This window comes from Oryctolagus cuniculus, chromosome 2 (genome assembly GCF_964237555.1).
Source record: "Oryctolagus cuniculus chromosome 2, mOryCun1.1, whole genome shotgun sequence".
NCBI classification, from domain to species: Eukaryota; Metazoa; Chordata; class Mammalia; order Lagomorpha; family Leporidae; genus Oryctolagus; species Oryctolagus cuniculus.
Genome location: NC_091433.1, coordinates 281,568 through 298,017, shown reverse-complemented (window position 1 = coordinate 298,017; position 16,450 = coordinate 281,568). Strand labels below are relative to the sequence as shown.

At 68.7% G+C, this 16,450-nt stretch overlaps 1 protein-coding gene across 1 annotated transcript; it reads left to right on the top strand.

The window, feature by feature from the left end:
• Nucleotides 1–6,666: 6,666 nt before the first annotated feature.
• On the top strand, nt 6,667–16,238 carry DGKQ (diacylglycerol kinase theta). The gene is made up of 23 exons (XM_051840345.2): nt 6,667–7,001; nt 7,956–8,035; nt 9,659–9,758; nt 9,871–9,956; nt 10,032–10,157; nt 10,245–10,392; nt 10,475–10,534; nt 10,629–10,729; nt 10,797–11,002; nt 11,076–11,166; nt 11,244–11,298; nt 11,438–11,499; nt 11,682–11,832; nt 12,060–12,098; nt 12,330–12,445; nt 13,285–13,436; nt 13,554–13,702; nt 13,795–13,973; nt 14,111–14,211; nt 14,522–14,668; nt 14,762–14,873; nt 14,955–15,107; nt 15,231–16,238. The coding sequence occupies exons 1-23, from the start codon at nt 6,752–6,754 to the stop codon at nt 15,330–15,332; spliced, it is 2,766 nt and encodes a 921-aa protein (XP_051696305.2). The 5' UTR covers nt 6,667–6,751; the 3' UTR covers nt 15,333–16,238.
• The last annotated feature ends 212 nt before the right edge of the window (nt 16,239–16,450 follow it).

Here is a 16,450-nt window from a genome sequence, read left to right as displayed (position 1 = left end):
CCTGGGCGGGGCTCGGGCGCTTCCGGGAGGGGCGGGGCCGGCGGCCTGGGCAGGGCCTGCGGCCGTGGGCGGGACACGACGCGAGGGAGACGCGTGGGGCCGGAGGCCTGGACGCGCGGCGGCCCCGCCCCTTCCTGCAAGGCCCTACCGGCGCCCTGCGGCCCCCGCTGGACCCGACGCTCTGCACCCTGGGCTGTTGGGCGGCCCGGGAGGATGACCTCGAGGGTTTGGAGCGGGCCGGGGTCCTGGATCCGAGTGACCAGAGGTTCCTGCTGGGGGGCTGGACTTGCGGGGGGCACCGGTGTGGCCAAGAGGCCGGTCCGGGGGGGGGGCCTGGGTGTCAGGATGTGCACGTGCTCTCAGTGGGTTACCGCATTGCGGAGACGATTCCCAGCGGGTGGGAAGCCCCCCCAGGACCCTCAGCCCCGGGGTCGCCAGCCCCCGAAAGCCCCTCCATCGCGGGGTCGCCGTCCTGAGGTGGGGGCCGCAGCTAGGCGGCAGTTTACCGCAGTGGGAGGTGGGCCGGCCGGGAGGCGCAGAGGCTGGCCAGCTGCAGCGGCGTCGGAGGCAGTGAGGGCCGGAGTCCCTGCTGGGCTGCACCTGCTCCACTGGGGGAGTCGTCCTCACCTGCACCCAGCAGAGACCTCAGGGCGAGAAGCTGGGGACAGTGGGAGCCTCCACTGTGAGCAGAGAAGGGCCCGAAACTAGCACAGGTTAGACAGATGCACTTGCACAACACGGGAGACCCCGGGCCCCCAGGTGAGCACCACGCCCGCACAGCACGGGGTCCCCCAGGTGAGCACCACCCACACAGCACGGGGTCCCCCAGGTGAGCACCACCCACACAGCACGGGGTCCCCCAGGTGAGCACCACGCCCACACGGCACGGGGTCCCCCAGGTGAGCACCACGCCCGCACGGCACGGGGTCCCCCAGGTGAGACCACGCCCGCACGGCACGGGGTCCCCCAGGTGAGCACCACGCCCGCACGGCACGGGGTCCCCCAGGTGAGCACCACGCCCGCACGGCACGGGGTCCCCCAGGTGAGCACCACGCCCGCACGGCACGGGGTCCCCCAGGTGAGCACCACGCCCGCACGGCACGGGGTCCCCCAGGTGAGCACCACGCCCGCACGGCACGGGGTCCCCCAGGTGAGCACCACCCACACAGCACGGGGTCCCCCAGGTGAGCACCACGCCCACACGGCACGGGGTCCCCCAGGTGAGCACCACGCCCGCACGGCACGGGGTCCCCCAGGTGAGCACCACCCACACGGCACGGGGTCCCCCAGGTGAGCACCACGCCCGCACGGCACGGGGTCCCCCAGGTGAGCAGCACCCGCACAGCACGGGGTCCCCCAGGTGAGCACCACGCCCGCACGGCACGGGGTCCCCCAGGTGAGCAGCACCCGCACAGCAGGGGTCCCCCAGGTGAGCACCACGCCCGCACGGCACGGGGTCCCCCAGGTGAGCACCACCCACACAGCACGGGGTCCCCCAGGTGAGCACCACCCACACGGCATGGGGTCCCCCAGGTGAGCACCACGCCCGCACGGCACGGGGTCCCCCAGGTGAGCACCACCCGCACGGCACGGGGTCCCCCAGGTGAGCAGCACCCGCACAGCACGGGAGACCCGGGCCCCCAGGTGAGCACCACGCCCGCACAGCACGGGGTCCCCCAGGTGAGCACCATGCCCGCATAGCACGGGAGACCCGGGCCCCCAGGCTGCCCACACTGAGGGGATTTCTGAAGCACATTCTTAGAGGGTCAAGCGCCCCGCGGAAGACCCCACGCACGCAGGGGTGAACTCAGAATCACTGTAAAATCACCCTCACGACGACAGTGGTGAGGAATGAACGAGACACTGGACCACAGTGGGCTGGAAACTGGGTGCTGGAACTAAATGGTTCTGAGGTCATTTTTATGTGGGGGTGTCTTCAGATGCTATTTAAAATTAGGTCCCCTTATGCTGAAATTGCAAGACGGGGGCCAGCGCTGTGGCGCAGCGGGCAAAGCGGCTGCTGTGGCACCGGCATCCGTGTGGGCGCTGGTTCAGGTCCCGGCCGCTCCAGCTCCCTGCTAATGCACCTGGGAGAGCAGCAGAGGACGGCCCAGGGGCTCGGGTCCCTGCACACACGTGGGAGACCTGGAAAAGGCTCCTGGCTCCTGGCTCCGGCTGTTGTGGCCATTTGGGGTGTGAACCAGAGGACAAAAGACCTGTCTGTCTGTCTCTTTCTCTCTGTAACTTTGCCTTTCAAGTGAATAAATAAATCTTTAAACAAAAACGAAAACCGTAAGTGGGAAGAAAAGCTGACCCTGGGAGTGTCCTCAGCGAGAGCTGCTGCCACGCTCGGCCCGACACCCACGGAAGCTGGAGAGCCGTCGAGACGTCGTGGCGCCTCCGTGCCGTGCCGGGGGCTTGGTGCTCAGCGGGGCCAACACCTGGCTGAGAGCACAGGGGCGGGTGACCCGGCTCCCCGGCCGCTGAGAGCCCCTGGCCGGGCAGTGCACGCTGGCCACGCCCTTGGGCCTCCCAACTCCTCCTCTGTACGCTGTCTAGCTCGGGGCATCTGTGCGGCAACACGGCCCTGGAGGGGGAAGGCGGTGGGACCGGCATCCTGAGATCTGACGCAGCTGGACAGAGTCCTGGTCCTCTTCCTGCGAGCACAGTGGGGCAGGCCTGGCAGAGTTCCCAGTGCAGCGAGGCCGGCGTTCAGACCTGGGCTCCGGGCCTGGAGGGGTTTCCCGTTGTAAAGGAAGTGCAGCTCTGTCTGCCTCAGGGGGCCCAGACTTCGGGCAGAGGTGTGGGACCCCAAGGGCCAAGGGTGTGGCAGAAGCAGGGTCCTGAGTCACCAGGGCTCAAGTGCATGGATCTGCCTGGGGGGAGATGACCGAGCAAACGTCACCCGCACAGGTGGCGCAGCGGGGCGTGCTCAGGACTCAGGACTACGTGCTACACAGCAAAATTTGACCTGGGACAAATTTCGAGAACTACTAGATGACAGTGACCGTGGCCGGGTTGAGTGCAGAGACCCTGCGACCCGTGAGGTCCACGCTAAAGCATCCAGAGGGGCCTGTACCCAAAGTAGCTCCAGAAACTAAAAGCACAAGTCCTGATCGTGAGACAGAAGCAAGCGCAGGGAACTGTCAACCGTCACCGGCCCGGTGGGAGGCACATGTTCTTCTGTGAGTCTGAAACTCTTCAACATCGAGACAGTAAGAATAGTAAAAACCTTCAAGGAAATAGTCAAGATTTATGGACGTCCACCTGCCAAACTGGCCCATTTCACTGCATAGGAGCCATTTCTCAATGAAGCTGACAAAGCTTAACCGGTGGCTCCACAGCAGGGGAGCCCCAACACAGGGAGACCTGAAGGACTGGGGGGTGGACGGGAAAGAGCACAGACCCGGTGAGCCGCTCACACAGCCGGCTCAGCCCAGGTGAGGATGGGGGCACTCAGGATGGGGGGGGAGTGGGAGGAGACACCCCCCAGCACACACCACGAACACCAGCCCCACCGCCTGCAGTGCCGGCATCCCACGTGGGGGCTACAGTTCCAGTCCCGGCGGCTCCACTTCCCCATCCAGCTCCCTGCTAATGGCTGGGAAGACAGTGGAAGATGGCCCAGTGGGAGACCCAAATGGAGCTCCGGGCTCCTGGCTTGGATCCGGACCAGCCCAGGCTGATGCAGCCGGGGTGGGGGGGAGGGATGAACCAGTAGCAGATGGAATCTCTCTCTCTTTCTGTCACTCTACCTTTCAAATGAATAAATCCCTCTTTTTCTCTCTCTCTCTAAGATTTATTTATTTTAAAGGCAGAGTTACAGCGAGACAGAGACAGAGACAGAGAGAGAGAGAGAGAGAGAGAGAGAGAGAGAGAGGGCTTCCATCTGCAGCTTCACTCTCAAAATGGCCACAACAGCTGGAGCTGCACCGATCCAAAGCCAGGAGCCAGGAGCTTCCTCCAAGTCTCCCACGCAGGTGCAGGGGCCCAAGGACTTGGGCCGTCTATTGCTTTCCCAGGCCATAGCAGGGAGCTGAAAGAGGAGCAGTTGGGACTTGAACCGGCGCCCATACTGGATGCCAGTGCCAGAAGTGACAGCTTAGCCCGCTATACCACAGTGACAGCCCAAACCTGACTCTGGTTTCTGTAGACCGATTCCAGCCATGCATGGAGGTGTGCGATTCTGCACGAACACACTGATTGCACTGCGCGGAGAAGTGTGGTTTCTGGCTGTACACGGAGATGGTGCGTCTACAGAGATGTAACTGTCACCGCACGTGGAGACGGATTCTGTCTGTAGGGACTGAGTCTGTGTGTAGACGGATTCTGACTGCACCTGACCGTGATTCCGATGGTACGTGGAGGCGGAATCTGGCTGGTTCTGGCTGCACGTGCAGACGAGTGGTTCTGACTGTACACAGAGGGGTGCTCCTGCCTGCACACAGGGAGTGCGATTCTATGTGCAGACAAGCGATTCGGACTTACGTTCTGGGGTGTCTGTGAGGCGGAGCTTCCCAGGGTTCAGGTGTAGGTGGCATGCCACTGCTCTGCACTAAATGGGAAATGGAGCCCTTTGTTGGCCAGGCCTTGGTGCTGAGACAGTGTGGTGTCTCTCAGATCCTGCGTGTGTCAGGAACAGGCTAACCTGTGGACCGTTCTGAGTGCAGCCAGGAGGTGAGCAGCAGTGTGTTTGCATGTCCATGAGTTCCAAGGGCTCCCGGGAAGCCCCAGGTCCCAGGAGGCACAGCCTGGCACTTGGCACGGGACTGAGAGCCGGCAGCCACCCTGTGTGGGTCGAATACCTGGAGGGCCCAGGGTTGGCTCCACCCCACCTCAGGGAGGCCGCAGGAGCTGAGCGGAGCTGCCGGGGGTGCCACGTGCAGGACCCAAGGCACAAAGGGCAGCTGGGTACAGGGTCACAGGCACAGGGTCTACGAGAGCCACGGTCTCCAGGGGGCCCGGCAGGTGACAGGCACTCGTCCTAACGGTTCTGGGGGAGCCTCGGGGATGCTGGGAAGGGGCTGGTGCCGCCTCCACAGGGGAACATCACTAAGTGAGGAGCGGGCTCCAGGGCCCAGGGAGCTGTCAGACACCGACGGCAGTGCCAGGCCAGCGCCGTAGGAGAGGGCGGCCCTGGGCTCCTGGAGCAGGTGAGGCTGACCGCTGAGGGTCCCGTGGACAGCTGGGACCCTCTGGGCAGGCTGTGGTTAATCAGTCAGGAAGGGGTGCTTGTAGGTAACCATGGGCGGTAACCAGCTTCGGTGCTGCTGGCCGCAGGGTGTGGACGCGCTGGTGGGGACTGCCGGCACCTTGATTCTCTCCAGGGAGGAAGGCAGGCTGGGGCAGGCATTTGGCAGAGTGGCTGAGACATGGCTTGGCTGGGGCTGGCGCTGTGGCATTGTGGGTAAAGCCACCACCTGAAGCGCCGGCATCCATATGACCTTAGCCAGTTCTAGTCCCGGCTGCTCCTCTTCCCATCCAGCTCTCTCTCTGGCCTGGGAAAGCAGTAGAGGATGGCCCAAGTGCTTGGGCCCCAGCACCCGCGTGGGAGACCCGGAGGAAGCTCCTGGCTCCTGGCTGGCCTAGCCCCAGCCATTGCAGCCATTTGGGGAGTGAGCCAGTGGAGGAAGACCTCTCTCTCTCTCTCCCGCTGTAACTCTACCTTTGAATAAATAAAATACATTAAAAAAAAAAGAAAGAAAAAGAAAGCTGCGGCTTTGCCTGCTGAGTCCAGCTCCCCGTGACCGTCCCTGGGAGGCAGCTGCTCGGGCCCCTGCAAGGCTGTGGGAGGCCGGGATGGAGCTCCTGGCTCCTGGTTTGGCTCAGCCCCAGCCCCAGCTGCGGCAGACATCTGGGGAGTGAACCGGCAGATGGGAGATTTCTCTCTGTATCACTCTCCCAAATAAACAACATTTTTTTTTTTAAGAGCCCGTGGCTGGCTCAGGAAAATGTAAAAGGCACACATGTCTCCCGCAGGCAGGGAGCGGCTGGCGCCCTGGGAAGCAGCGGGGTCACCGAGGGAGCAGTTCTGGGGGACACAAGCCCACCCCCAACAATGCGGTGACACCTGCACCGGGCCTGCGCGGGCGGCGGCCGGATCCAGAACCGGGAGCCACTGGCGTCTGCGGCCGAGGGCAGGCGCTGCGGGGCCTTCGGAGGCGGGCGCAGCGCGGGACGGAAGCCTGGTCCGGCCGTCAGGGCGCACGCGGATTCCCGCGCAGGACGTGTGCGGCGCTCGGCTCTCCTTAGGCGCGGCCGGGCCGCAGCGGGCGCTGGCGGACCCCGGGCCTCCCGAGCGAAGGTGCAGGAGAGGGGAGAACGCGGGCTCCCGAGAACCCGGGGTCCAAGCCCTCCCCGCGCCCAGGCACCAGCCCCGCGGATCCGCCGGCCGCAGACTCCTAGGGCGCGGCCCGGACTTCCGCGGCCGCCGGCGGGAGGGGCCCGGGCGCGGACACCCGCGTACTCGCGGCCCCCGGACGTCTCCCCCGGACGTCTCCCCCGGACGTCTCCTCCGGACGGCACCCACTGCCCCATCCGCGCCGGCCGGGGTCCGCAGACACAGCCGTGGGGCGGGGCCACGCGACCGCCCCGCCCCAGTGCCACAGGCCCCGCCCCCGGCGCCCCGGCCCCGCCCCGCGCCTGCGCAATCGGCGACGGGGTCGGAAGCGCCGCATCGGCGGCGGCGGCGGCCCCCAGCACGGACCCGGTCCTGCCCTCCGGGCTCGAGCGCTCTGGCCGTGCGGCCGCGATGGCGGCGGCGGCCGAGCCCGGGGCCCGCGCCTGGCCGGCCGGCGGCCCACCACGCCCCGGGGACCCGACCTGCGGCTCCCAGCCGGGCGGCGGAGGGGGCGCGTGCGCGCAGTCGGGGCGCGCGGGCGCCGGACCCCCGGGCCCCGCCGCGCCGGGCCACGGCTTCCGGAAGGTGACGCTCACCAAGCCCACCTTCTGCCACCTGTGCTCCGACTTCATCTGGGGGCTGGCCGGATTCCTGTGCGACGGTGAGCGCCGCCGCCCCCGCTGCCGTGGCGCCCCCCGGACGGGCCCGGCGGCGGCAGGGTCTCGGCGCGCCGCACTGCGGTGCCGCGGACAGGATCCGGCCTCTGCCGGCGCCGCGCCGTAGCCCTGCGCCGGGTCCTCCTGCCTGCGGGTGCTCCCGGGGTGGGCTCTCTTCTGGCCGCCTCCCTCGGGCAGGCAGGCCGGGCCTGGGACCCCTGCCCGCCGCGTGGACGGCGCTGCAGGCCAGCGCCCGCCGAGGAGGCCGGCCCGTGCCGCAGAGATGAGTGCTGGTCCTGGGCCCCGGGTCGCACCAGCTGTTCTGGGCGGCTGGCGGGAGGGCCACCCTGTGTCCGCGTCAGAGCCCTGCCTGCCCCGGACGGGTCGAGCGCGGACCCCGCCAGGGCCGGGCTTGAGGCTGCGGCAGGCACAGGGGGAGAGGGGGTGAGGGTCAGAGAGCAGCCAGCTTTCCTGCGGGTGTGGCTGCAGGTGTGGGCCTGGGAGAGGCCGCGGCGCCCAGCCGGGGCGTGGAGCACTGTCCCCGGGCAGGGGAGGCTGGGCCGCGCCTGCCGCACCGCCCTCTGGGTGCAGCCCTGAGAGTGAGAACTCCAGCACCTGGGTGGTCAGGACCGGCGAGGGCCCCTGGGACAGCTGCCTGTCTGGACCTGGGCTGCGTGGGCAGTGTGCACCCCTGGCGATGTGGGGGGTGTGGCCCTCCTGTCCCGGCCCTGGGTGGCCCGCCAGGGGCTGCCCGCCCTCCTGTGCATCTGCTGACCCACTCGTGGGGACCGTGGAGTGCACACCTGGCGCTCAGGGCCACCGTGCGGCAGGTGCAGGGGCACGGATGGGGGACGGAAGGGTGTTCCTGACCGCGGAGATGCAGGGAGAGTGGGCGTGTGGGCGGGGCCTCTGGTGGGGTGGCGGGAAGAGGCCGACTAAAGGGGGCTCTGCTTCCGCAGTCTGCAACTTCATGGCCCACGAGAAGTGCGTGAAGCGCGTGAAGAGCCCGTGCTCCAGTGTTGCCCCGAGCAGGGTCCGGGTGAGTGGGGCGGGGTCCCAGGCCTGAGGCCGGGCTGCCCTGTGAGCGGAGTGGGGCAGGGGTCACCGACCTGCCCTCTGTCCGCGTGGGGTGGCTGCAAGCCGGCAGCAGGAGGACCCTGGGGGTGCGCACCCTGGTCCAGCAGACGCTGCCACTGGGGTTGGGGGACAGTGGGCAGAGGGTATGGGTCTCCAGGGTCACGTCCCAGGCTGCCTGTGAGCCGCAGGTGTCTCGTGTGACACGCCCACTCTTGGGGCTGGAGGGGGCCTTGACCATCAGCCCCTCTGCCGGGCTGTGGGTGCCCAGGCCCTGGGGGGCGGGGCTTCCCATCTGGGGGTGGTGGCCAGAGTTCCGGGAGGGCTGAGGGGGCCGGGACTGGAGACTGCCGCAGCCCCACCCTCCATGACTGGCCGGCCACACCCCATCCGCCCCGGGGGCTGCAGGCAGGGCCCAGGCAGGATGGTGGGAGTGGTGCGGGGTGGGGGTGGGGAGTGATGGGGGGGTGAGGGAAGTGAGGCCGGAGGCGCACCTGCCTCCAAGCCGTCCGCCTCTAAGGCCTGTTCTTTTGTGGACCACCTGACCTGCAGGTGCAGGTGTGTGCAGGGGGACCCAGGACGCCGGCTCCCGTGGTGACCACCATGGGGTCCTCCCCGGACACGTTCTGGGACTGTAGCTTCTGGAGTTGATTTTAGTGTTCTCTGCTAAAGTTAAAAAACATGTGTGTGTGTAATACACACATGATGGAAAATTGAGATTATAAATATTTTTGTTTATTTGAGAGGCAGAGTTACAGACGGGGGGTGGGTAGAGAGAGAGGTCTTCCATCTGCTGGTTCACTCCCCAGGTGGCTGCAACGGCCCCAGCTGGGCCGATCTGGAGCCAGGAGCTTCTTCCGGGTCTCCCACGTGGGTGCAGGGCCCAAGGGCTTGGGCCACCTTCTACTGCTTTCCCAGGCCACAGCAGAGAGCTGGATGGGAAGTGGAGCAGCCGGACTCTAACCAGAGCCCACGTGGGATGCCGGCACTGCAGTTGGAAGCTTAGCCCACTATGCCACAGCGCCGGCCCATGAGACTATTTAAAAAAGAGAAAACTGTCTGTTTTGATGCACCCAGTCACCATCTGCCGTGCACATTTAAAAAAATATTTAATTCGTTTAAAAGGCAGAGTGACAAAGTGATAGGGACACGCTAGACATCCGCTGCTCCTCATGCCTGGAATCTTCTGGCAAAGCCAGGAGAGGGAACCCATCCTGGTCTCTCGGCGGGAGGGGCCCAGTGCTCCCAGGCTGCCCTCAGTCAGCAGGAAGTGCAGGGCGGCTGGGAGGCTGGGACTTGAACCGGGCACTGTGTGTGTGCACGTGCGTGCGCACGCGGGCCCGTGTTCCAAGTGGAGCTTAAAGGCTGGCCCACCAGGCCTGCCCCCTGCTGGACACCTGTCACCTCCCTGGTGGCCGTCAGTCGCCAGGTGCAGGATGGCGCCTGGGGGTGTGGGCGCTGCCTTGGGTGGCCCCGCTGTCCGCCGGCTCCAGGGTTGCGGTGTGTGTGGGGGGGGTGGACAGCTGGGCGCAGGCGAGGGCACCGCCCCAGCCGCACCTGAGGCCTCGCCACACCCCCGACCCGACAGGTCCCCGTGGCCCACTGCTTCGGCCCCCGCGGACTCTACAAACGCAAGTTCTGCGCTGTGTGCCGCAAGGGCCTGGAGGCGCCCGCACTGCGCTGTGAAGGTACCGCCCGCGAGCCGCGGCTGAGGGTCCGGCTGAGGGTCGGGACCGGCCCAGGCAGAGAGGAGGGCGGGGGCAGGGGCGCCGCGAGGCCCTAACCCTGCCCGCCCCCCAGTGTGCGAGCTGCATGTTCACCCCGACTGTGTGCCCTTCGCCTGCAGCGACTGCCGCCAGTGCCACCAGGACGGGCACCTGGACGCCGTGAGTGCCCGGGCTGCGCGCGCGCGGGGGGGGGGCGCTGGGGCGGGGCGCGCGCTGACCCAGCCCCCTCCCCAGGACTGGCGCCAGCACCACTGGCGGGAAGGGAACCTGTCGCCCGGCGCGCGCTGCGAGGTGTGCAGGAGGACGTGCGGCTCCTCCGACGTGCTGACCGGCGTGCGCTGCGAGTGGTGCGGAGTCCAGGTGGGCGTGGCCGAGGGTGGGGGGCCCTGCGGGCGGGGCCGCGGCGTGGACTTGGCCCTGAGCCCCGCTCTCGGCCGCGCCCCGCAGGCCCACGCTTCCTGCTCCGCGGCGCTCGCCCCCGAGTGCACCTTCGGGCGCCTGCGCTCCGTGCTGCTGCCGCCCGCCTGCGTGCGCCTGCTGTCCCGCAACTTCCGCAAGACGCACTGCTTCCGCGTCGCCGACGCCCCGGAGCCAGGTGGGCGTGGGGTCTGGCGAGGGGTGTGTGGGGGCCGCCCTGGCCCCGCGGCCGCGCAGTGGCAGCTCCTGTGCCTCCGCAGGCGAGGACGATGGCACGGATGCGGGCCCCAGCAAGGAGGCGCCGGCGTCGCCGGAGTCCGGTGAGCACCGTGCCCCGCCAGCCGGCGTCACTGGCCCCCAGATCCAGCCTCCCGCCCTGGCCCCCGCCTCACGGCTGCGCCCCCCCACCCCCAGGCAAACAGACTCTGAGGGTCTTCGATGGCGATGACGCCCTGAGGAAGAACCACTTCCGGGCGGTCACTGTGCCGCGCGGGGCCAGGAGCGAGGAGGTGCTGGTAAGAGGGAGGGGGCTGCAGCCCCAGTGAGCCCCACGCCCGCCCCACACCTGCCCGCTCTCTGCAGGGGGCGGTGCTGCGGGCCTACTACCTCAGCGAGGACCTGGGTGACTTCCGGCTGCAGCCCCTGCCCCCGGGCCCCCATGCTGGCGATGCTGGGGCCACGGAGGAGGGGGGCAGCTCAGGGCCCCACGAGGCCGCGCCCGGGGCCTGGGTCATCCGAGCCGTGCCCCGGGCCCAGGAGCTCCTCCACGTCTACCCCGGCTGGCCTTGGTGAGAGGTGGTCCCTGCAGGGGTCTGGCGGGCTGAGCGGGAGGGGCCCCTGCTGGAGCTCCTGTCCCCGCAGGGCAGGCGTGGCCCACGTGGCCGTGCTGGTGACCGCACAGAGCACGGCCGGGACCGTGACGCAGGAGGCCCTGCAGCTGCTCGGCCGCCAGGTGAGTGCCGGGCCGTCCCTGTGCGTCCTGGGGAGCCGGGCTGGCCGCAGCCCCGCCTCATGCCCTCTGCCCCGCAGGCCGAGGGTCCTGAGAGCTTCCAGCTGGAGGAGGTGCTCATGGACAGCAGGCACGGTGAGCGGTGGCCTGGCCGGGCCTGCCCCCCCCCCCCCCCCCCGGCAACGCTGCTCCCCGGCCGCTTCCCCCTGGGCCCTCACGGCGGCTGCGTGCCGTGGGCCGGGAGCCCTGTCCCGAGGGCCGTGCTCTCTTGCAGTCCAGCGGACGGTGCTGGCCCGCGAGGAGCCCCTGCTTGACCGGCTTCGGGACATCCGGCAGGTCAGTGGCTGTGGACACTGCCTCCACGCCACAGAGAGCGCGCGTATTGTGGGTCACGTGTTCCCTGTGGGTGGGCGGGCAGCCCCTGGTCTCCTCTGGTCTGTCTGATCCCAGTCCAGCCCGCGCGGGGGTGCAGGGGGCCGTGCCGCGGCCCAGCTCCCGTCGCCCGCCTCTCCCCGCAGGCGTCTGTGTGGCAGGGCGGCCAGACGCGGTTCTACGTGAGCGAGAGCAGAGCTGCGGCCCCACGCGTCTCCCTGTTTGTCGGGGGGCTGCCACCTGGCCTGTCCCCCCAGGAGTACAGTGACCTCCTGCACGAGGCCATGGCCACCAAAGGTACGACCTGGACCAGCCGCGGCCCCTCTGTCCCCGCACCCCCTGAGCGGAGCTCCTCCCCCGCTGTGCTCACCCCGGCCCTGCCCACGTACCCCTCCCTGACCGTTTCTTGTGGCAGGGACGACCAGGGTGGGGCTGTGGGAGTGGACGCCCTCGGGACAGGGTTGGGCGCGCGGTCTGACCCCTGCCGGGTGTCCACGTGTCCCGACCGCCACCTCCCTTTGCAGCTGCCGTGGTGTCAGTGAGCCACGTCTACGCCTCCCAAGGTGAGCTGGAGTCGGGCGGGGAGCCCTGCGTGGCCCTGGGGCCTGACCTCCGTGGGGCGGCTCTGCTGTGGGCTTGCGATAGGCCAGAGCCCCTTCCTGCTGTGGACATGTGCCCCAGGCCCCCAGCCACCCTGCACTGCTCCTGGGCTCCCAGGGGGGCGGACGAGGGCCCACCCCCTCCGTGTGACCGCCGCCGCGGGGTGCTGCCCTGAGCTGCAGCGTCTGTCGCAGGCGCCGTGGTGCTGGACATAGGCTGCTTTGCCGAGGCCGAGCGGCTGTACATGTTGGTCAGGGACACCGCTGTGCGTGGCCGGCCGCTGACGGCGCTGGTGCTCCCAGAAGTGCTGGTGAGTGGACGAGTGGACGGCCCCAGGGGCTCCTCACGGCCCAGGGTCAGTGCCTGTGTAAGGCGTCTGCCCTGTGAGGAGGACTGGGCACGGCACCCGTGGCATGGCGGGGTCTCTGCCGTGGCCGCGTGTCTGCGCGCTCCTGGACTCTGCCCGTTCCGTGCCTGTGGCTGCCTCTGGTCAGGAGCTGAAACTCCTTGACTTTGGACTTCACCTTCGAGACCAGACGGTGCCCTGGTGGACAAGGCAGGGAGGGTGGGGGTCGTTGGTGGGCACCAGGGATCCCAGGGGAGCCCACACCCCTGCCCTTGTCTGCACAGCTGGGCTGCGCCCACCCCGGCGCCCCCAGCTCCCTTCCCGCCTGGCCCTGCCCAGGTTAGAACAGTGGCCATCCCCATCCCCAAGGACGTGAGAATGCAGCTGCTGTAGCCCTGGCGCCGGAGCCCAGCCCCACCTGCTCTGGGCAGTGCCGGGTGCGAGCCGACACCGCTTTGTCCTGGCCGCCACCTGCCCTGGGGTCAAGGGGCACTGAGCCCGCCCTGCGTCTGCACCCCGGGGAGATGGGGTTTGTGCCACAGCTCCCGTGAATCGAGGGCTGCCCCGGCTGTGTGTGGCACTGGCGGCTTCCTGCGGGGCAGGCCTGGTCTAGCCGGCCATGCCAGGCAGGGCTTCCCAGGGCCTGAGCAGTCATGGTGGGCACTGCTCCGAGCTCCAGCGGCTGGGGGTGCCCCCTAGGGGAAGTGTGGAGCTGTGACGGGCCCCCCGGGAAGGGGCCGGGGTGGGGAGCTGGGGGAAACAGCTGACCCAGGCCCCGTCCTAACGTGGGCCCTGCCTCGCAGCACACGAAGCTGCCCTCAGACTGCCGCCCCCTGCTGGTATTCGTGAACCCCAAGAGTGGGGGCCTCAAGGGCCGGGACCTGCTCTGTAGCTTCCGGAAGCTGCTGAACCCTCACCAGGTCTTCGAACTGACCAACGGGGGGCCCCTTCCAGGGTGAGTCAGGCCCACTGCGAGCCAGCAGGGTTTCTCCCGGCAGGGTTGGAGAGGAGGGGCCGTAGGGCGGGGGCCTGTGGGCGGCCGGCAGGGGGGGACGCTGCTCTCCTGCTGCAGGCTGCACCTCTTCTCCCGGGTGCCGAGCTTCCGGGTGCTGGTGTGCGGTGGAGACGGCACAGTGGGCTGGGTGCTCGCCGCCCTGGAAGAGACGCGGCACCGGCTGGCCTGCCGGGAGCCTTCCGTGGCCATCTTGCCGCTGGGCACAGGTAGGGGCAGCCGCCGCGCCACCGTTTCCTTGGTGCCCATCCCTGCCCGGGGCTGTGGCATGCAGTGTTGCCTGGTACCCGCTGTGTTCCAGGGAATGACCTGGGCCGGGTGCTGCGCTGGGGCGCGGGCTACAGCGGCGAGGACCCCCTGTCTGTGCTGGTGTCCGTGGACGAGGCAGACGCCGTACTTGTGGACCGCTGGACCATCCTGCTGGATGCCCAGGAGGCTGGCAGTGGGCAGGACAGCGTGGTGGAGCTGGAGCCCCCCAAGGTACCAGAGCAGCCCTGACAGCCCTCCACGCTCTCCAGGCCCCCGGGCGCCCTCCGTTGGGTGGGGCGGCCCTGTCCACAGGCGGGGAAGTGCGAGGTGCTGGGGCTGGCGGGTCCTGGAGAGTCCCTTGTTCCCAGATTGTGCAGATGAGTAACTACTGTGGCATTGGCATCGATGCCGAGCTCAGCCTGGACTTCCACCAGGCACGGGAGGAGGAGCCTGGCAAGTTCACAAGCAGGTATCGGGGGCCGCCTGGTGAGGGCACGCTCCCCGGGAGCCGCTGGCTGGGATGGGCAGGGGCCGCCTGGTGAGGGCACGCTCCCCGGGAGCCGCTGGCTGGGATGGCACGCTCCCTGGGAGCCGCTGGCTGGGCCAGCAGGAGCTGCCGCTGGTTGAGTGCACACTCCCTGGGGAGCTGCTGGCTGGGACGGGCAGGGGGCAGGCAGGGGCCGCCTGGTGAGGGCACGCTCCCCGGGAGGCGCTGGCTGGGACGGGCAGGGGGCGGGCAGGGGCTGCCGCCTGGTGACGGCAGCCGCATCCCTGGGCAGGTTCCACAACAAGGGTGTGTATGTGCGCGCTGGGCTGCACAAGATGAGCCAGGTGCGCAGCCTGCACAAGGAGATCCGGCTGCAGGTGGAGCAGCAGGAGGTGGAGCTGCCCAGCCTCGAGGGCCTCATCTTCATCAACATCCCCAGGTGGGAGGGGCTGGCTGCCCAGAGTGGCCTGGGGCAGGGAGCAGGTGCCCCGAGGCCGCCTGACCCTCGTGCCTGGCCTTCCTCTCGGGGCAGCTGGGGCTCGGGGGCCGACCTGTGGGGCTCTGACAGCGACTCCAGGTTCGAGAAGCCGCGCATGGACGACGGGCTGCTGGAGGTGGTGGGCGTGACGGGAGTTGTGCACATGGTGAGTGCCGAGGGAGCCGACTGGGTGGCCCTCCCGGTGGCCGTGGGCCCTGCTCAGCCTGCCCCTCCCGCTGCCGCACAGGGCCAGGTCCAGGGCGGGCTGCGCTCTGGAATCCGCATCGCCCAGGGCTCCTACTTCCGCGTCACACTCCTCAAGGCCACTCCCGTGCAGGTGGATGGCGAGCCCTGGGTCCAGGCTCCCGGGCACATGATCATCTCTGCCGCGAGCCCCAAGGTGTGTGGGTGCAGGCGGTGCTGGGGTTGGCTGGCTGCCCGTGTTCAGGGCCCGTGGGTGGTGCCGGGTCCCCAGGCTGCAGGCCTGCCCTCTCAGCCTGGTCCCGACCCCACCCCGTGACAGGTCCACATGCTGAGGAGGGCCAAGCAGAAGCCCAGGAGGCCGGGCACCTCCAGGGACGCCGGCACAGACGCTGGGCCTGCCCCCGAGAGCGGCCCCAAGTAGGGGTGGACACAGGAGCGTCTGCGCCCACCCTGGCTTCCGTCTGCAGGCGGGACACGTGGCGGCAGCCCCTCCCCGGTGTGTGGAAGAGCCCCACCCTTGCCCACTTGTGTCACGGGACAGCTGCTGGGCCTAGGGGCAGGCAGGCAGTCTGGCCCCAGCTGGGGTCAGGGTGTTGCGGTGCTGCTGCAGGCCGTGCTCTGGCCTGGCACACACCGGCCTCTGCCAGGTCCCACCCAGAGGGAGGGTCCGCCATGCCTTGTCACTACAGATGGTGGCCTGGGCCATGGGTGGCAATGGTCCTGTGCTTCTGGCCAGGCTCTGCCCACTCTGAGGCCCAGAGGGCCCCATCAGGCTGGGTGGGTCTGGGGGCCGAGCGCCCTCAGGCCCCCCGCAGCACTTTGCACAGGGGTGTGGTCTCTGCTCACTGCGCCCCCCTCCGGGCCTGTGCAGTGACCCACCTCCCACGTGGGGTGCACTTACAGGCACCCCGGCTGGATGAGGGCCTTCCTGCCTCGGACTCCGAGGAGCCACCCACGTGGGGTGTCCCAAGGGCCAAGTGTTTCCTGCAGTGGGCATGGCCCAGGCTGTGCTGCTGGGGGGGCGCGGCCCTGGGTGCTACTAGGCCCGAGTCCCCTCCTGCTTCTGCCAAAACCGCAGGCCAGTGCGTCGCGTCGGCTGCGTGGTCTCAGCGTGCACGCCTCGCCTGTCTCCATCACCTGCAGTCTTGGGGACGGGTGGTTCTGTGCAAGCCCTGGTGTTGGTCTGTGGGCTGCGTCCTGGTGATCTGTCCTCTGTGTTTGCCCCGCTGGGGCTGTGGCCCTGGCGCACGGGCCCCTCCCTGTGAGCTGTTGTCTACCTGAATGTAACAGTAACTTAAATCCGGGACAGACAGCCGGGTACACCTGCCTGCGGAGTTCTGGCCTTTTGTCCGGCGGCTGACATGGGGCGGGGGCTGGGCACGCAGGGGGACAGCCAGGGCAGGTGGCCCCTTGCCGCCTTCCTGCCTGACAGCGGGGCCGAGTCTGTCGGGAGTGGGCACCCCGAGGCTGCAAGCTGAGTGTGAGCAGCCTTCGCTTGCAGGCCCCGGCACGGGCAGGCGCCTCCACCCAGCCCCCTCG